This window comes from Trachemys scripta, chromosome 1, assembly GCF_013100865.1.
Source record: "Trachemys scripta elegans isolate TJP31775 chromosome 1, CAS_Tse_1.0, whole genome shotgun sequence".
Lineage (NCBI taxonomy): Eukaryota > Metazoa > Chordata > Testudines > Emydidae > Trachemys > Trachemys scripta.
In genome coordinates this window covers 90,196,016-90,216,830 of record NC_048298.1, presented here as the reverse complement: position 1 = coordinate 90,216,830, position 20,815 = coordinate 90,196,016, and the positions used below count along the sequence as shown (strand labels likewise).

The window sequence follows — 20,815 nt, the reverse complement described above, 5'->3', positions numbered from 1 at the left end:
TTGCTTCACTTTTCTGCAGTGTAATGCAGGTTATGTATTCAATAAAGATATGACACCTTATATTTAGCATTAATTGTAACTCTGTTTGCCCATAGCATATATCTCCCTTGCCAGTCCCTCCTGTGTAATTTCAGTCCCTAAATAGCCTATCTCATGATATATTCTTAGATAAATTTCCCAGTAGTTTTTCCTTGTAGCAATTTATGTCTCAAGTTCTTGTTATAAGACTTTGAGTGCCTGGCTCTATCTATATAATCCTCATTTGCTGCCTTCTCTTTTTTAAATATCTAGTTTCTCTCCTGCCATAAGCAATGATAATCAGTGCCCAAACTGAAACTTTGGATAGAGATTAAGTGAATTTTTAGAAGAAAACTGGATGACTCAAGGGATTAGGGATGCGGTATGGAAATTTTCATCTCTAGGGAGCCCAGCTCTTCAAGTTATTACCATATGTCAGCAGCTCTCTAGGCTGAGTTTTGGGAATGGAGAGATTCAGGTCAATTCCCAGTAAGTGAGCAGGTGCCTACATCACTATAGTTATTAAACACTCCCCTTGTTGGTAGTCTTAGAGATCCCAGGGGTTGAATGGGCAATAGAAATTGCTCTTCCTTTTCAATGTGCTCTCCAGGGCAGGGCTGGGGTCCAAAGGCTAGATCAAGAGAAGCTTACATATGCAACTGATAACACTATACTTGTCCTGAGAATAAGGATTTCAATTTGCCAAGCCAGCATGAGATTCACTACAGTCATGGGATCAGCAGGTTGCATTATAGTTGTATCCAAGTTCAGGGCAAACCGGTAGAGCTAGGGAAGAGAGTCTTAAACAAGGTGGTTTGGCAGTGAAGAAGCACCCACCTTCACCACTCTCCCTCCAGCATCCTGGAGAGCTCTAGGAAGCAGAAGGTTAGTTGTGTGGCAATATGGCTTCTGCAGCAGCCTGGAAGATTTTGAACTGGAGGAAGAAGTGCTGTCAAAAGCTTTCTGCCTGCCACACTGCACAGCCCCAGGGAGAAAAATCTGACTGAGTTAGAGAATTGCTTCAGCTAAGTCACAGCCACCTCTGTCCACATGCTCTTTTGCCTTCATAGCCCGGGAGGCGGGGGGGACAGAGCTTTCCACTCCCTCCCTCAGCTGCTGCTGCCATGCAAAGAAAAAATGGGTAGGGGAGTCTTTTGTGCCGGAAACAGAAAAGGACCCCATTATAAGACACACACACACATACCCCAAGCCCATTTCCTCAGTTGTTCCCAAAGTGGGGTATTCCCATGCAAGGAGCAGAACACAATAAGGCATCCTGCTCTTTCCCTCAGCTGCTCCAAGCCCCCCACAAACTTTCCTCTCCAGTCCTGGAGAGGCCACCCTCTATGTCTATCCTGCAGTCACAGGGTCCAATAGCAGCCCAAGCAGACACACGTGAGCTAGCTATACTAAATTTAGCTTGGTTAGTGGAACAGAGAAGCTGTGTCAAGATGAGTTTCAGTGCGGGATGTATAAACCTGCCTGGAACCCTGGATAATTACTTGTGGGGCTTGCTCACGCTGCCATGGCTTCACTCTTCCAGGACCTGAGCTAGCCCAGGTAGGTCAGCTCCAACTGCAATCACACGGTCAGTGCAATATAGGTATATGTGACAGGAGAGGGGAGTTGGGCTCTGTCCCCCTTTCATTCAATCCTTAGCCTTTTTTGCTGGCTGCTTCACTTTACAACAGTAAAGGTTGTTTTCATGATGTGGACATTCAACCTACTAGCCACTGGACTGAAAAGCCAAAAAGTCAGTGCTCATAATTTAGTTGGCCCAAGTTTGTTGGGGGTGGGAGATGGAATGTTGGAAGATCTCCCCTCCCCTTTTTTTCCATGACCGCAAAGCCTATTTTACCTTAAATTATCCCCCACACAATATAATCTTTTAGTGTGATAGCTGATGGCTAAAGTTTTTATCACAGTGAAGTGGAAATCTTTAGCACTTCTAATATTTAAGAACTGGGTAGTAGAAAAAGTGGCTTTAAAAACCAAGTAAAGCAGGATTTATAAACTATTATAAGATTAAATTGTGATTCTACTGTTGCTTTCATGTGGGAACCTTAACTAAATATAGAGGATTAGCTTGTGCAGTAACAAATGAATAGAAATTTTTATTTAGCCACATGAAAAATGGTAGATTTGGTGGCAGACTGGTAGAGAAAAAGAAAATAAAAACCTGCAGTGAAATTAACTCTAAAAAAAGGAATGTGAGCAGCAGAAGAGTGCTTCTCTACAGTGCTAATTCAAAATGTTAAGTGATTTCATACTAGCAAAAGGTACCAATTTCCAGCCTGGAATAATAAACTCCTCTATTTATCTACAGCGAAGACACAGCACAGGCGGGGCAGAGCAAGCAGCCCCTCCCCAACCTGGGATTTTCAAGTTGTCTCACCTCCATCATAATGGACCATTTCTGGGGGGACAGGAGAGGGAGTTCAGCCTCCCTTGCCCCAGTCATGCAGATGCTGAACTTCTGGCATACAAGCCATCCCATGGACTTTAATGGGACTAATCATCTGTGTTAACTGTCTGCATAAGGAGCCCATGATTGTTTCACTGTTATCTTGTCCTCACCCTTATTTGTTTGTCCATCTCCATCTGTTTGTTTCCCAACTGGGCTGTCAGGTCGTTGGAGAAAGAGACTCTTTAGCGTATATGTGTACAGTGTACAGCACAATAGGGCCCTGATCCTGATTAGGGCCCCTAGATGCTGCCACATATCAAATAAGGAAAAAAATCTGAACAAATTTAATATTATCACTGTCAGTCCAGTCCTTACTATCTCTTCTGATACTACTAGTAAAATGCACAATGCAGATGATGGTTTTCAAACTTGATTTAATGGGAGGCAGTATGGCCTAGGGGCAGAGCACTGAGCTGGGAATAAAACCCAGGTTTCCTGCCACCAGCCCACTGAGTGACCTTGAGCATGTCACTGTCCCTTGCTGTGCCTCCATTTCCCCATCTCCAAACTGGGGGCAATAAGACCCACTTCCTTTATAAAGCATTTTGAGATCTACTGATGAAAAGTGCTATTATAAGAGCTAGGTATTAATTTAAATAAAGCTAACAGAAGCGAATGCACAGTTTAGCTAAAAATACACATCCCACTTAAGTAGTAGTAATAAGCATTTAATACATGACAGAGCTATAGATGAATTGCATTTATTAGGAGCTTTGATTGCCTCAGCTGCACTCTGCCCCAATCTATCAGACCTTTAATATTCAACTTCTCTGAGCAGCTTTCAAACAGCCATTATATTTTTGAAGAAAAAATTAATAAAACCTGCCAGATAAATATTTATTGACTTTCTCAAGGGTGGAATTTCTCTCCCAAAATTAAACTGGTCTATGGCCCAGGATGGGCAATTTTCAGTCCAGGACTAACTTCAGTAGCAGGCTAATTGGTTGAAACTATAATAAGGAACAGAGTTATTAGACAGATAGATGAACACAATATGCTGTGGAAGAGTCAACACAGCTTTTGTAAAGGGAAATAATGCCTCATCAAGTTATTAGAATTCTTTGAGGTGGTCAATAACTATGTTGATCCAGTGGATATAGTGTCAAAGACTTTCAGAAAGTCCAAGTACAAGGTCCAACACCAAAGGCTCTTAAGCAAAGTAAGCAGCCATGGGATAAGAGGGAAGGGTCTCTCGTGGATCAATAACTGGTTATAAGGCAGAAAACAAAGGGTAGGAATAAAAGGTCAGTTTTCACAGTGAAGAGAGGTATAGCGGGGTCTCCCAGGCATCTGTACGGGGACCACTGTGATTCAACGTATTCATCAGTGATCTGGAAAAAGGGGTAAACAGTGAGGTAGTAAAGTTTACAGATGATACAAAATTACTCAGTCTAAATAAGTCCAAAGCAGACCGCAAAGAGTTACAAAGGGATCTCATAAAACTGAATGACTGGGCAACAAACTGACAGACGAAATTCAATATTGATAAATGCAAAGTACGGCATGTTGGAAAACACAATCCAACTATACGCACAAAACAATGGGGTCTACATAGTTGTTACCACTTAAGAAAGAGATCTTGGGAGTCATTGTGGATATTCTCTGAAAACATTTGCTCAGTGTGAAGCTGCAGTCAAAAAAGCTAACAGAATGTTAGCAACCATTAGGAAAAGAATAAATAATAATTCAGAAAATATCATGCATAGAAATCCATGACATGCCCACACCTTGAATATTGTGTGCAGTTCTAGTCACCTCATCTCAAAAAAGATATATTAGAATTGGAAAAGGTACAGAGAAGGGCAACAAAAATTATTAGGGGTCTGGAACAGCTTTCATATGAGGAGAGATTAAAAAGACTGGGACTATTCAGCTTGGAAAAGAGACCACTCCGGGGAGATATGATAGAGCTGGGAAGGGGCGACAGGGAATGGATCACCTGATGATTACCTGTTCTGTTCGTTCCCTCTGGGGCACCTGGCATTGGCCACTGTTGGAAGACAGGATGCAAAGCTAGAGGGACCTTTGGTCTGACCCAGTATGGCCATTCTTATATTAGGTCTATAAAATCATGAATGGTGCGGAGAAAGTGAATACTTTACTCCTTCACATAACACAAGAACCAGGGGGTCACACAATGAAATTAATAATCAACAGGGTTTTTTTAAAAAAGGAAGTACTACTTCACACAATGCAGAGTCAACCTGTGGAACTCATTGCCATGGGATGCTGTGAAAGCCAAAAGTATAAATGAATTAAAAAAATTAGACCAGTTTATGGAGGATAGGTCCATCAGTGGCTATTAGCCAAGATGGTCAGGGGTGCAACTCCATGTGCTAGGTGGCCCTAGGAATCTGACTGAGAGATGCTGGGACTGGACCACAGGGAATGGATTTCTTGATGATTGCCCTATTCATTCTCTTTGAAGCATCCGGCATTGGCCACTGTCGGAAGACAGGATACTAGGCTAGATGGACCTTTGGTGTGACTTAGTATCACCATTCTTATGTTCTTAGGCCCACTGCCAGGTATAAGGTCTGACCTCTTGCTACCCATCAGAGCTCTATATCAGAAAACTGGGAATGCTTCTAACCCAGTTGTACAGGAGAATCACTTCCAGGCCTGGAGCCCAGCAGCCCTCCCCTTCCCAGCAGTGGCTGAGGCAGAGTGAATGGTACATAGCCATGGAGCACAGAGTGGCTGAAGAGCCCCAATGGCTGAGGCACCACTGGACAGACAGTGACGGGAGCTGAGGGGCAGAGCCGGCTCCAGGGTATTGGCCGCCCCAAGCAGCCAAAAAAAAAAAAAGCCGTGATTGCGATCTGCGGCGGAAGGTCCTTCACTCTGAGCCAGAGTGAGGGACCGTACACCGAATTGCCGCTGAATAGCTGGACGTGCCGCCCCTCTCCGCAGTGGCCACCCCAAGCACCTGCTTGACTAGCTGGTGCCTGGAGCCGGCCCTGCTGAGGGGTGGCCAGTGAGTCCATGCCCTTATCTAAAGACGTGTGGCTTCAAGGGGTCTTTGCAGGCCAATCACAAAGCATTGCCCTGTCCCCCAGCTCCACGGGCACTGATCCCTCCACGGACACCCCTGCGTGCAGGCTGGGTGGTGCCCCAGGTTTTGGCAGGGGCTGGCCTGGCCAGGCCAGCCCATCCCGGGAGCAGGCCCCGCGCTGCCCCGAAGGGCAGGGGTTGCAACAGAGCTGGGTTGCAACAGAGCTAGGTAACTGCGCGGCGCGGGGACAGAGGCGCCGGGACAAGCCCGCCCCCAGCCACCGCTCCACCAGCTGGGCGGGCGCCGGCCGCGGCCAGGTGAGGCGGCCCCGCCCCGTCTCCTGGCCCGGGTGGCAGCAGGTGAGCGGCGAGTATGGCGGACTCCCAGCTGATCTGCCTGGACGACACGCACGTGAACGAGAAGGTGACCGAGGCCCAGGCCAGGTTCTACTACAGCGAGGGGCAGCGCCGGGCGCTGCAGGAGCTGGTCGCCAAAGGCGAGCCGGGCTACCGGGAGCAGCTGCAGAAGGGGCAGCTGCGGGACTTCCTCTCCAGCCGCGAGCTGCGAGCCCTGCCGGACGACTGGCGCCGCTACGATGCGCACCTGGAGGGCGGTGGGGCCGGCGGCGAAGGCGTCTCGCTGGCCTACTGGCCGGAGTGCTCGGACACGGAGGTGCCGCCGCTGGACTTGGGCTGGACGGACAAGAACTTTTACCGGGGCATCAGCCGGGTGAGTCTCTTCACCCACCCCAGGAAGGAGGAGAACGCGCCGCACCTCAAACAGGTCATTCGGGAGCTGATCCAGCAGGCACAGAGGGTAGGTGTGTCCCCTCCCCCCGCTCACTTCATCACCCCAAAGCACTGGGAGTGGGTCCTTCCCCCCTGCGGGCTGCGGCATCACGCGCTCCCACCGCCTCCTGGTGCTCCGTCTCCTGCGGAAGCGGATCTGCTCAGTGGCTTGTTTCCATTGAGTTCCTCTTCTCAGAGGGCAGCAGCACTTAACTTCGCCATCCACTGAGACAATTTTCTCGCACCTCCTGTGAAGAGCGTGAATACTGCAGGAACAGGCGCTGTCCCATAGGCAGACAGAGCCTCACTGTAAAGGATTCTGAGAAGGAGCTTGAACTTGAGGGTTATCATGGATGGAAAAAGGAGAGGGGAAAACACCCCACCATCCCCACCCCAACAACAAATCGATTTTCTTTCCTTGCTGTGTCAAATAGGAGACAAAAACAACAAGGAGTCCGGTGGCACCTTAAAGACTAATGCATCTGAAGAAGTGGATTTTTACCAACACAAGCTTATGCCCAAATATATCTGTTAGTCTTTAAGGTGCCACCAGACTCCTTGTTGTTTTTGTGGATACAGACTAACACGGCTACCCCTTGATACTTGACACCATGCAAGGCAAATAGGAGACAGTTAACTATGGGCCCCCAGGATTTATAACCTACTAATGTCCTATCCAGCGTCTCATGATACTTTACTGCTAATCAAAATATAAGTTTTGCCGAAGTGACTCCATCAAGAATCTATATCCAGGACTGGATACCCCATTGTTAATGGGCAGTTGATATAAAACCCCATTTTGTACTGTCAGTTTGAATCAGTGGCTCAGACGATCATATATTTTGAGTCTGTTTCAATTGTCTTTCTCTCATATATAGGTAAAACTATTTAAACTCTGTAAATTTAGATAGATTTGTTTGTTGATGGATTTCTAAATCTATAGTTTAGTGGTTGAATGCTCTCTTAATCCAGTCTTGATTGCTAAACAGTTGGATTTGAGCCAATACATAGTTGTATTTATCTTTTGGGGGCAGAGAACTGTTGTTAATGACGTTCTTCTCTGCCACGAAGACAAACCAATAGGAAGATTCCAAAAGTTTGCATGGAACACGGATGTATCAAGAGTATTTCTCATGTCAGCTGAGCTGAGACTTCCAAGAAAGAGATTCCACTTAAAATGGCTTCTCTTCTTGCACAGGTTTCCATTGGTGTTGGCACTTTCAAATGTGGCAAATGGGAAGGCTACTTGATCCCTCCCCTTCCTGCTGTTTTCTGTGGGTAATGGAAGCTATTTGTGTCTCCCCATATACACACACCTCTTGCAAAGATTTTCACTATGAATCTGCTAGGTGAGATAGGATAGGAAGCAGTTTTCTGAAAAGATTCCCTCTTCAAACTACATATTCCCCTTCTCCCCTGACCCTTTTCACTCACTTTGAATAATGAAGGCCTAATTAATTGTTCACCTGCACCTTATGTAGTCACACACCAATGCAAAGTGGCTGTGAAATGTTTTTATTCTGAATTGGTAGCATTTTACATCTATTTTGCATCCACTTTGCACTGGGGTAAATGTCTAGACAAAGGACAGGGTGGTGAGGAATTGGGCTGTTTCAGCATCTGTGCCTGAAGGCCAAAAGTTGCTGGGAGGTTTTTTGGTTTTGCTGACTTGGAGAAACTGAAAACCCTGTGCCACTCCCAGTTGGAAGGTGATTGCATGTTAAACACCCATTGAACATTTACTGACCCTATTTAGATAAACCTGCCTGTTATACTCATGTGAGCTGACCTAGAGAGCATTGTTGTAGCCATGTTGGTCCTGAATATTAGAGACAGCAGGTGAAGTAATATTTTTTTATTGGACCACTTTCTGTTGGTGAGAGAGACACACTTTCGAGCTACACAGAGCTCCTCTTCAGGTCTGGGAAAGGTACTCAGAGTGTCACAGCTAAATACATGGTGGAACAGCTTGCTTAGATACTCTGAGAGAACCTACTTCAATACAGGGGGAAAAAACCCTCTATCACCCCTATTTGTCACCCTCCACCCCACACTGGAACCCATATCGGGTATCATTAAACAATTACAATCCATACTCAATGGGAACCACCTCCAGAAAAAAATTTTTCCCCCCCCCCCCCCCCCCCCCCTTTTCTGGCCTTCTAACAACTTACCAAGCTTCTCAGAAGCAAGCTCACCACAGACCAGGACCCAAAGCACCACCAGACCTTGCCAGAACATCTGCAGGTTTTGCATCTGTTATATCTCCACCACTACAATGACCAGTACCCCCCACATCACACCTTTCAAGATCCGTGGGTCCTACATGTGTCTATTATAACGTGGTGTACCTCATGCAGTGCACTAAATGCCCCCAAAACAACTATGTGGATGAAACCAGATAATCACTATGCTCTCAAATGAACTTTTTGCACAGAAAAATGATAAAAGATTAAAATACCAATTACCCATGGGTGAACACTTTTCACAAAATTATCACTCCATATCTGACCCCTCAGTCCTTGTCCTCAAAGGAAACCTGCAAAACACCTTCAACACCAGCTATAACATGAAATATATGGCAGAATGCAGGTAAAACAGAGAGCCAGAGACGTACAATTCTCCCCCAAGGAGTTCAGTCACTAATTTAATAAATGCATTATTTGTTATAACGAGCATCATCAACATAGAAGCCTGTCCTCTGGAATGGTGGCAAAGCATGAAGAGGCATATGACTGTTTAGCATATCTGGCACGTAAATACCTTGCAATGCTGGTTACAAAAGTGCCATGCAAACGCTTGTTCTCACTTTCAGGTGACGTAAATAAGAAACAGGTAGCATTATCTCCTGTAAATGTAAACAAACTTGTTTGTCTTAGCAATTGGCTGAACAAGAAGTAGGATTGAGTGGAATTGTAGGCTCTAAAGTTTTACATTGTTTTGTTTTTGAGTGCAGTTATGTAAAAAAACAGAAGAAATCTACCTTTATAAATTGCACTTTCACAAGAAAGAGATTGCACTACAGTACTTCCAGGAGGTGAATTGCAAAATACTATTTCTTTTGTTTATCATTTTTACAGTGCACATATTTAATAAAAAATTATATAAAGTGAGCACTGTACACTTTATATTCTGTGTTGTAATTGAAATCAATATATTTGAAAATGTAGAAAAACATCCAAAAATATTTAATACATTTCAATTGGTATTCTGTTGTTTAAGAGCGCAATTAAAACTGTGATTAATTGTGATTCATTTTTTTAATCACGATTAATTTTTTTTGAGTTAATCGCATGAGTTAACTGCGATTAATCGACAGTCGTACTATTAACAAATGGTGTTTGGACTCAGCAGCACTCCCAGGCCCCAGGGGAATGAGCTGCCAAAACAAGAAGTGTGTGTGGCAGCATAGAGTACTTGCCCTCTGGCTACAGGCTTGTACCTGCAACACTCCATTTCTGCTGGGAAGTCAGAGAACCAAGCTGGAACGTGGGCCCTGCTTTTCTGCATAGAAGTAATCATTAGAGTCTAGTCCAATGTTTCTCAAGTGCGGCCATGACCAGGGCCGGCTCTCCAGGGTTTTGGCTGCCCCAAGCAGCCAAAACAAAACAAACAAACAAACAAAAAAAAGCCGCGATCGCGATCTGCGGCGGCAGTTCGGCAGGAGGTCCTTCGCTCCCAGGCGGAGTGAGGGACCGTCCGCCGAATTGCCGCCGAATACCTGGACATGCCGCCCCTGTCCGGAGCGGCCACCGTAAGCACCTGCTTGAGAAGCTGGTGCCTGGAGCCGGCCCTGGCCATGACAGCCTCCTGGGCGTTGATGGAGGGTGGGGGGGAATATCAGTCTCTTCCCCTCCCTTCCTCCCTCCCCTGTTGCTCCTGCATGCGCTGCCCTGCAGCACTTCTGGTGACAGGTGGGGCACAATGCTGCAGAAGCAAGGTGAGTTCTCGACCCACCTGTGGGGAGTGGCAAGGCTCGGGGACTCGGGCTTCAGTCCTGGGGTGATTGGGCACCCCAAACCCCTTATCCCTGGCCCCACCCCGGAACCCGCACCCCCAGCCGGAGCCCTCACACCCCTGCACCCCAACCTTCTGCCCCAGCCCTGAGCCCCCTCGCACACTCCAAACTCCTCAGCCCCACCACATTAATTTTGTTATGTGCATCAATATGAAGGTGATGTCACACATCACCTTCATATTAGTGCACATAACAAAATTCATTCCGCATATGGGGGGGGGAGCGGAGCGGTGGTGGCGCACTCAGGGGAGGAAGCGGAGATGGGTTGGAGCAGGGAGCGGTTCCTCTGCGCCCACCCATTACTTGCTGCAGCCCTCCCTGGGCCCCCCCGCCCCAGCTCACCTCCGCTCCATCTCCTCCCACGAGCGCGCCGCAGCTCCACTTCTCCCCCCTCCCTCCCAGGCTTGCCGCGCCAATCAGCAAGCCTGGGAGGGAGGAGAAGCGGAGCTGAGCATTTATTTATTCTTTTATGTAGAGACTGGGGAAAAGCGGAGCTGTGGCGCGCTTGCGGGAGAAGGCAGAGCGGAGGTGAGCTGGGGCGGGGGGGCCCCGGGGAGGGCCGCAGCAAGTAACGGGGGGCGCAGATGAACTGCTTGCGGTAACACGAATTCGGATATAACGCGGTAAAGCAGCCCCATCCCCCAGAGCACTGCTTTACCGCGTTATATCCGAATTCACGTTATATCAGACCGCATTATATCGGGGTAGAGGTGTACTATTAACCACAGCATGTAGTCTTACTCAGAACAGGTGTAATTGACAAGTTTGGTTAAAACTGAAGCAGCAATTGGCAGGCTATCTAACCTAGGGCTCACAGTGTTGTTAATACTGGAGCTAAATCAGTGTCCACAACTGTGAGAAATCTGTAAAATGTTTCCCTATTATTAGCAGGACTGACAATGGCCAAGCATTGAGAGACTAGGAATGAGATCTAGGTCCTCTGCATGATGGCACATAGCACTAACCCTCCTCCTTCCCTCCCCCCCAACAGGTGAACTTTGGCTTCACCTTTGCACCAGGAACTCCAGCCCAGATCCTATCTGATGACAGGGCAGTGTTCTGCCACTAGCTGGCCATGTTTGGCCCCATGTCACAGAGGTGGTTGTGTGTATAGCTTATTCACTCTCTAATCACTGATCACCTGTGGCAAATATATGTAGCTAAGTATACTGGAAGCTGTCTCTCTTTTAAGAAAATGCTGTGTAATCCTCTGCTAACAGAACGGGTCTGGTGGAGCAATGGTCTTTGGCAGTGGTAAGTCCCTGTCTGTATGGTGAGGAAAAAGAGTCTGCCAATTCTTTGCTTCAGTCTTCATGGCTGAGGATGTTGGGGAGATTCCCAAACCTGAGCTGTCCTTTGTAGGTGACGAATCTGAGGAATTGTCACAGATTGAAGTGTCACTAGAGGAGGTTTTGGAATTAATTGATAAACTTAACAGTAACAAGTCACCGGGACCAGATGGCATTCACCCAAGAGTTCTGAAAGAACTCAAATGTGAAATTGTGGAACTATTAACTATGGTTCTTTGAAGGGGTCAACAAACATGTGGACAAGAGGGATCTAGTGGACACAGTGTACTTAGATTTCCAGAAAGCCTTTGATAAGGTCCCTCACCAAAGGCTTTTACGTAAATTAAGTTGTCATGGGATAAGAGGGAAGATCCTTTCATGGATTGAGAACTGGTTAAAGGACAGGGAACAAAGGGTAGGAATAAATGGTAAATTTTCAGAATGGAGAGGGGTAACTAGTGGTGTTCCCCAAGGGTCAGTCCTAGGACCAATCCTATTCAACTTATTCATAAATGATCTGGAGAAAGGGGTAAACATTGAGGTGGCAAAGTTTGCAGACGATACTAAACTGCGCAAGATAGTTAAGACCAAAGCAGATTGTGAAGAACTTCAAAAAGATCTCACAAAACTAAGTGATTGGGCAACAAAATGGCAAATTAAATTTAATGTGGATAAATGTAAAGTAATGCACATTGGAAAAAATAACCCCAACTACACATACAATATGATGGGGGTTAATTTAGCTACAACTAATCAGGAAGGAGATCTTGGAGTCATCATAGATAGTTCTCTGAAGATGTCCACGCAGTGTGCGGTGGCAGTCAAAAAAGCAAACAGGATGTTAGGAATCATTAAAAAAGGGATAGAGAATAAGATGGAGAATACCTTATTGCCCTTATATAAATCGATGGTACGCCCACATCTTGAATACTGCGTACAGATGTGGTCTCCTCATCTCAAAAAAGATATACTGGCATTAGAAAAAGTTCAGAAAAGGGCAACTAAAATGATTAGGGGGTTGGAGTGGGTCCCATATGCGGAGAGATTAAAGAGGCTAGGACTTTTCTGCTTGGAAAAGAGGATACTAATGGGGGATATGGTAGAGGTATATAAAATCATGAGTGGTGTGGAGAAAGTGAATAAGGAAAAATTATTTACTTTTTCCCATATTATAAAAACTAGGGGCCACCAATGAAATTAATGGGCAGCAGGTTTAAAACAAATAAAAGGAAGTTCTTCTTCACACAGCGCACAGTCAACCTGTGGAACTCCTTACCTGAGGAGGTAGTGAAGGCTAGGACTATAACAGGGTTTAAAAGAGAACTAGATAAATTCATGGACTTTAAGTCCGTTATTGGCTATTAGCCAGGATGGGTAAGGAATGGTGTCCCTAGCCTCTGTTTGTCAGAGGGTGGAGATGGATGGCAGGAGAGAGATCACTTGATCTTTACCTGTTAGGTTCACTCCCTCTGGGGCACCTGGCATTGGCCATTGTTGGTAGACAGGGTACTGGGCTGGATGAACCTTTGGTCTGCCCATTATGGCCGTTCTTATGCTGTGGCATGGTTTGGCGCATACAAGGACAATCTCTTTCCCAGATTCAGTTTGCCTCTCCAGTGAGGATTATTTACCCTGCTGTAGTTACTACCCCTTGAAACCTGAGTTGGGCCCCTTCCAACCTTCAGCTGAAGGAAAGGGGCTCTTCTCTGCACTGAGCTGGGACCCATACTGCCTGATTGGTTTTTAAAAGAGTTTAAAATAGTTTCATGCTACCTCTGTTTAACATAATGCGGCTGGCCATTGTGAATGGCGCCCATGGAATTTAAACTTTATACAGACAACTCTGTTCCCAGCCTAGTGTAGGCAGGGGGCCTCTGACTGCCCAAGTTTACATGCCCACTGTAAATGAATGAGACTAGGAAAGCAGCAGCTTCCTGTGGTGATTCATTCACAGCCTTCCAAAGGCTGGGTAAAGTCTTTCAGGAAGAAGAGGCAAGTTGGGACTTGATATTTCTAGTGTTTTAAAAAGGGAGAACAGAGTAGGGTGTGGACCACAAAGAAAAGCCCTTTGAGATCACCTTCCTATATTGTAAAGGGTGCCAACAATCTTCTTGCTTTGTAATTACCTGTAACCACTGACTGTTCAGACTTTTGTGAGTTTAACAGCATGTTAATGTAGCTTTTTCCATTGTTTTTTATAAAGTCTGTGTTGGAAAAATGTATCCTGTTGGGCATTTAAAGTGAAAGGGGGTGGGGAGGATACTTGTAGCACCAACAAATGCAGAACTGAATGCCAAACCATCTCTGTTGTTATAAATATGAGCAGGTATGTTTGAACCCCATAGGTCAGATATAGATATGCGTTCCTTGTGAACCCAGCCCAGGTAGGAGAGTTCTCAGGGGAATCTGTGGAACTGAAAAACAAAATCCCCCTTCTCCCCACACCCTTAGTATTCTGTCTCCTCTGCCTACAATTTCTTGGGTCCCTTGTGCTGAGCAGGTGAACCTTGGTTTTCCAGGGTCTCTTCACATATAGATAAATCACTGTGAGACACACATGGTGGAGAGGTCTCACAGTGGAGATGAAAACTGGGCAGTTGGCTGTGTTGTTCTTCAAGCCTCTGATTAATATGCAGCATTCCCTGGAAATGACAAGAGAGGTCCCAACAAGAACTAACAAACTCTTTCCATGTACATGTGCAGGCATTGGGAGCCATGCCATGAAGTAATGAGGTTACTAAATTGTGTTCAGGCATGTGTTTCTCTCACGCTTTAGTCTGCCTTGAGTATACTCTCTACCCAGCTGGCCTGGCACCCATACTCTTTTGTTTTATATTAGTGTGTTTGCATGTCCCCATCTCAACCCTATCTCTAATACTGTATTTTACTTGCCTCTCTTTCTGCCTGATCCTTACTTCCAGATCATTGCCGTGGTAATGGATCTGTTTACAGACCGGGACATCTTCCAGGATATTGTGGACGCAGCATACAAGCGCCGGATCCCAGTCTATATAATCCTAGATGAGGAGGGTGTGAAGTTCTTCCTGGAGATGTGCAAGTGTATGAATCTCAATAGCTTCCAGATCCAGGTAAGATATTGTGGTACAATGGAGGCCATGTCTACGCTACAGATGTTCCGCTGTAATGCCCAAGTGTAGACACTTCCTACGTCGACAAAAGGGGATTTTTTTGTCAATATAGTTCATTTTTTCAAGAAGCAGTAGCTAGGTTGACTGAAGAATTCTTTCTTCCACTTAGCCATGTTTACACTGGAGATTAGGCCAACCTAACTATGGTGTTAAGGGTGTAAAATTTTTCACGGCTCTGAATGATGTAGCCTGGTCGATTTAACTTTTCAGTATAGATCAGGCCAGAGCTTAGAAGGCCTTTGTGTATCCAGAAGGGGGCTGAGCTGCTGCAGTTCTGGGGTGGATCAGAGATTGTTTGGATGGACAACTGAGTCCCTTCTAGCTGCAATGTGCTCTGATTGGCAGAGGGGAGCTGTGGACTGGAGCCGTATTGGAAAGCAGGAGAGTAAGAAAATGTTTTCTGGGGGCTGAGTGGAGCAGGAGAAGACAGAGGAATGACCTTCGAGGGGGAGCTCTGAGTAGGAAGGGGCCTGAGGAGGGTTTGTGCCTGACTGACCTAAGCATCCCTGATTGGAGAGAACTTTGTCATGGAGAATCATGTGCCTCTGGAGCAGGGATTCCAGCTGATCTAGAACCGAAAGGTCTCAGTCATTCTCTGACTCTTATTTGGGCCTGTCAATTTTGTTTGTCTGACTGTCATCTAATTCTGTCTCGTTACTTTACTGAACTCACTTCTATTATCTCAGTCAGACTGGGACTAAAGCTCCCTGCTAATTTTGTGACCCCAATATGTGTGTGAGTGTTTTTCCTGGGTGAAGGCATTGCATGGGAGGTACCCCAGAGGCTCTCCTAATGGGAGTGCCTACAGAGCTTGCCTCCAGGGTTTGTGCGTAGAGGTCACTAATTTTTGTGCATCACTGCTCAGGCCTATATGCACCAAGACGATGTCAGTTACAGTATGTTCATGTACCGGTGTCACAGAACTGGAATAAGGGTCTGAGTCTAGTCTACCTGCTGAGGATTAGTGGGTAAGCAGTAGGAAATTTTTCACATTAAAGAGAGAGACACAGAAAGATCCCCTCCATGTATATACCATAACCCGCTGTGAGGCCATGACCAGCCTGCTTTGATTCCTAGCAGGAAATCATTGGTCATTGCTCAGGGTGAAAACCAGATTTCCTTTGGTTGAAGTAATTGCAAAGCGAATTCAAATACAAAGAATATGATTTTCTGAAGCCTGAGTGTGGTGGATAAAAACAAGGCTTCTGCAACCAGAGGTTTCTAAATGGATACAAAGTGGAGGGCTGCTTCTAGCTGAGGTCTAGACTTGTTCTCTGCTTTTTTTTCCCCCAAAAAGTGTTTAACGGCTACACTCCCCTTTTATACTTAACTTCCTGCTGCCATTGGGGGAGACTTCAATACTTGAGTTCAGCCTTATTCCCCCATGAGTGGGCTTCACTGCCAGCCTCGCAATGCAGTCAGACCTCTGTTGATCTCCTTCTCAGGGATAGTAGTTTTTACTTTCACCCAGCTAAATAGCAGGTAGCCATATCACCTTTTGCTGGGTTTCCCTCAGATGTTACAGGTTAAGCAGGATCAAGCTAGATCAGTACTTGAATGGGAGTCCTTCAAGGAACACCAGCATTCTGCAAGAAGTTGTGGTGCTAATGACTGAATAGATGGCACTTTCCCCTGTGTTCACATTGAACTAAGGTCCTGGCCTGGTAAGAGGGGGTGGTCTGCTGCTGGAAGTGCCATCTTCCAAGTGAGCTGTAACACCAAGACGTTGATTAGTTGCAATCATTAAATGACCCCATAGCACTCTGATTTTTTTAAAAACTCTTTAACTGTTCTGGCCATATTTTAATTTAGGTAATTGCACTCTGCTTCAACTGGATATCGTATTCTTTCTCTTAGGGTACATTTACATTTAAACTGGGAGGTGTGATTCCTAGCTTAGGGGTTAGCACCTAAAAATAGCAATGTGTCCCCAGCAGCTCAGGCTAGTCGCCTAAGTACCTACCCAGGGAGTTGGGCGAGATTGTACTTGGGGCAGCTAACTTGAGAGGCCACCTAGGCTGCTGCCAACACACTGCTATTTTTAAGTGCTAACTTGATCAGAGCTATCATGGGTACGTCTGCACAAACTGGGAATCACACCTCCCAGCTCAAATGTAGACATACCCTTAAGCTATTTAATAGCATGGTAGTACTCCATTCTAGAGGTGAGTGCATTTCAGTGGAGGGATCCTGTTCCCTCTGTCTAGTTTATTTATCCATCTTTAAATACCCTGAGATCTTTCAAAGTAAGAGACATTCTAGAAATATAAGTTTTTGGAGGTAGTTGATGTGGTATATTCACTAAATTGCATGCTATTTGTGTTTTCTGCACATGAAGCCATATAGATATATCTTTGTCTCTGCACTGTTAAAGGATATTTGTGATTATTTTGTTGTATCTTTCTACTCCCTCTGTGCCCATGTAAAGAGTCATTTTTAGATCACAGTAATTAAAAGAAAATCAAATTTGACTTCTGTTTACCAAAAGCAGGAATTGCAATGTGCAAATCCAGTGAAACCTCCACTTTCTAAATACTGTTGTAACACGTCTGGCTTTGTGCTCACACAGACTGCTCTCAATAGACAGATTGCTTCCTGGTAAAGAAGTCACATAACTTCTTGTACCTTTTTTGACTGATTTGAAAAAATGAGGTAATTCTGTTTGCAGATCATGGGCTACTGACTGGCATACAGCAAAATCCAGGTTGGTTAAATAGAAAAAGGTCTTCAGTGAAAAACCAGATGGATAAAAATGTTATAATAAACACCAAACAGGACACCCTGCTTCTGATGTGCTCTCCCTGACCTGCATTCAGCATCCCACACACATGACTCACTATGAGGCCTTGAGCAAGTCACTTTGACTTTTTCAGGTTCCCCATCCGTGACATAGAGTAATAATACTTATAGGGGTATTGTGATGGTTAGTTAGCTAATGTCTGCACAGCACTTTAAACATACCAAGTAGTATATGATTGATTATTAGTCAGAATTTGTACTGACACTTCAGCATTTCTATTGAACAGATTAAATACAACAGATATGATGAACAGATTAAAAATTACATATTATATTCAGAAAACTAGGATTTTACAAGAATTCTGGATTCCTTTGGTCACAGTAAGTTCACCTATGGCTGGAAATCCAGTCTGGGTACAGCCAGGGCCGCGTGGTTCTTTAAACATATGACATAGGTCTAATCAGCAGAGCACTTGTTTGTGTACTCAAATCTCTGTTCTTGTATGTTATGTGCAGACAGACGTCTGACACTGAAAGGCATATAGCCTTAAGTCAGCATTTTTCTAGTCTACTTAGGAATATGCCGGGGTTAGGAATTTATGTGGCCACAATGCTCTGTGCTCTAGCTAGTCTCGGCTGGCAGAGTGGCTTATGGGTGACTGGGGTGGACCCAGGATTCAGAGAGTGCAAAAATGCCACTGTTGATTCACTCCCCCACCTGGGTTGGGTCTCCTGAGGCTGCAGCTCAGCATTGGGGACTGAGGATCATTTTCTTCCCTTAGATTTTGGAAGCTTTGTCCCACCTGCATTTTAGACTTCTGAGTGCTGGGACGAATAGGTGAGTGGGACAGGCAGAGTTGCAAGCACATTTTAACCTATTGGACAGGCCTACAGATTGATGGAGGAGAGATACCTGTATAGAAAATAAGTGACCAGCTGGGACAGACAGCAGAAGTACATTCTGTCTTGGATTATCCCTCCTGCAACCTTTCTGAATTCTGTTGGCCAATGTGAAATAAGCTCTAGCATGGGATGAGGTGAGATGAGATGACTGGGGTGGTGGTGCCTGGAGATGGGGGATTATCTGATTATCTATATGCACGATTTGTTGTGATTTGTTTTTTCACCTTCCTGTTAGAACATTCGTGTACGTTTTGTGACGGGAGTTGGGTTCTATATGCCATCAGGGAAGATCAAAGGCATCTTGGCCTCCCGGTTCCTGATGGTGGATGGTGAACAAGTGGCCACTGGGTCCTACAGGTGGGTCACTCACCCAGGACATACCCCTGTTCTTTGTATAAGGTCTACCCCATGCTTTACCTAGGAGAGGTAGGGAGCAGTCTCCTTCTTTTTTTATTCCCTAACAGTTGTCCAGTCCATTTCCTAGATAGGCTGCTGTGTCCAGTTGAGCTCTTTGTAGAAGTCTGATGTGCGAGAGAGAACACAGAACTGACTTTTGGAGGATAGAGTATCTCTATGTCAACAGAACGTTCCACTGAATGAGAGAATTCCTCCTCCTCACCAACCAAAGGCCAAATGGGATTCCCCAGCATCCACTTTGGCCAGTTTGCTATCTAGAAGAGGTTATCTGGGCAGTATTGAGAGCCCTCCTGCCAATTCAGCAACAGCAGGTTGTGTGGTTACCATTGTCCTTGTCCAGATGGGGGAACTGTACTTTAAGGTCACACAGCTTTCTCTACCAGATTTTTCCATCTGTACAATAAAGAACAGACTTAAAAATTATATACCATGCCACTCCAGTATCAAGTCAGATACTCGTCACATCGTTGCAGTGCCATGTGTTTCTGAATGCTGAGAGTTCAGAGGTGGTCATTTGGGGGTTGGAGAGGTGTCAGGTCTCCCTATCTCCATGCAAAAATCTAACAGTGGCTTCTCTCTGCCAGTTTCACTTGGAGCTCATCCCACATCGACAGAAACATCCTCCTGTTGTTGACGGGACAGAATGTGGAGATGTTTGACATAGAGTTTCGTGAGCTCTACGCCATCTCCGAGGAGGTCAATCTCTACAAGGAGCTGAACATTGCTAGCCCTTTTCATTCAGGAGCTGGGATATCGGAGTTTCGCTCCTCCACTGTGTCTCGTAAGGTGATCAACCCCAAGTATGGTCTGGTGACAGGGGCTGCCCCTGGTGAAATGTTCTGGGCTTCGCGCCAGAGGCAGGAGGCACAGGAGAAACTGGAAAAGAATGAGGAGGAAAGTGAGTCAAAGAAGCGGCTGAATCAGTTTCTGAATGACTTGATCACGGTGGAGCAGGTGCTACCAGAAATTCTGCCACCTCTCGAGAACTTGGGGAGAGTGAACCGGAGTCCCCAGAGATTGTTCTCCTTCTTCCATCGGGATCCGAAACGTAAATCCAAATCCAGGGAGTCCATTCGTGACACCAAGAAGGATGAGGAGACTGGCAGTTCTGTTGCCAACGGGGAAGCCAACTCCAAGCAGGGTAAGAGGTTTGGCAGCGAGTTTTTCAGCAGGAAAGCTAAACGGCCCCCAGTCATGAACACTGAGGCCAATTCTTTTGCCAGTGGGGGAATCTCAGGCGAAGAGTTTGAGATTGTGAAGACGACAGGTGAGGACCTGATCAGCTTCAGCCCTGTCAGCATTCGGAGTAGTGCGGGCACCTCAGGTAAACCTCCTCCACCACGGTTCCCCTGGGCTCCCCCAGTCCAGGAATGTAAGGGCAGCTCCAACCATTTCTTTTCCTCTCTGCCTTAAAATGACAAGGAGAGCAAATGAGGCCAATGAAACAAAATCATCTTGCAGGCATTTTTAAAGGGAAATTTTGTGAGACTCACACTTCTCATGTGGCTTCCTCTAATGGTCTCGAGGTGGGGAGGGTGAATCTCTTTCTCATTCCCCACCTCCCCATGTAAAAAGGTTCCAGGCACAGGTACTTTGCTTCCCGGCTGAAGCAGCATTAGTAGTTCACAGCCCTCCTAGATGCTAGCAGAGAACCCTGTTGTACTTCAGGGACGCTATTGGCAGCGCACAGTTGCACAGATAGGTTTTAGATGTCTCCTACCAGCTAACCTACTCAGCTTTACTTGACTGGATATAGAGTTACTATGACAAGGTCATGGTGGGAGGGAATACAGAGTGGGAGAATCCTACATAATCTATTCCTTCTCCATCCCCCCCAATCAAACACTGGGGAGATCATCATGGAATTAGAACCTAGGGACTTATCACAACATGGCCATGATCAGTGCTTGCGACATGTCCTTTAGTGGCTTTGTCCAGGTTAGGTTTCAGTGACTCAGGTGAATTCAGAACTGGCAAATCCCCTTCACACACTACTTCCTGAAAGGTTTAGATGTTGACATACTGGAACAAA

At 45.8% G+C, this 20,815-nt stretch overlaps 1 protein-coding gene across 1 annotated transcript; it reads left to right on the top strand.

Moving 5' to 3' along the window:
- The first annotated feature begins 5,852 nt into the window (after window positions 1–5,852).
- Window positions 5,853–20,196, top strand: FAM83F (family with sequence similarity 83 member F). Its single transcript, XM_034789448.1, has 4 exons — window positions 5,853–6,296; window positions 14,497–14,664; window positions 18,602–18,723; window positions 19,368–20,196. The coding sequence occupies exons 1-4, from the start codon at window positions 5,853–5,855 to the stop codon at window positions 20,194–20,196; spliced, it is 1,563 nt and encodes a 520-aa protein (XP_034645339.1).
- The last annotated feature ends 619 nt before the right edge of the window (window positions 20,197–20,815 follow it).

Coding starts and splice junctions, on each gene's coding strand:
- FAM83F (XM_034789448.1), top strand. CDS start 5,853: ATGGCGGACTCCCAGCTGATCTGCCTGGACGACACGCACGTGAACGAG. Junction 14,665..18,601: donor TCAATAGCTTCCAGATCCAG/GTAAGATATTGT, acceptor CCTTCCTGTTAG/AACATTCGTGTACGTTTTGT. Junction 18,724..19,367: donor GTGGCCACTGGGTCCTACAG/GTGGGTCACTCA, acceptor TCTCTCTGCCAG/TTTCACTTGGAGCTCATCCC.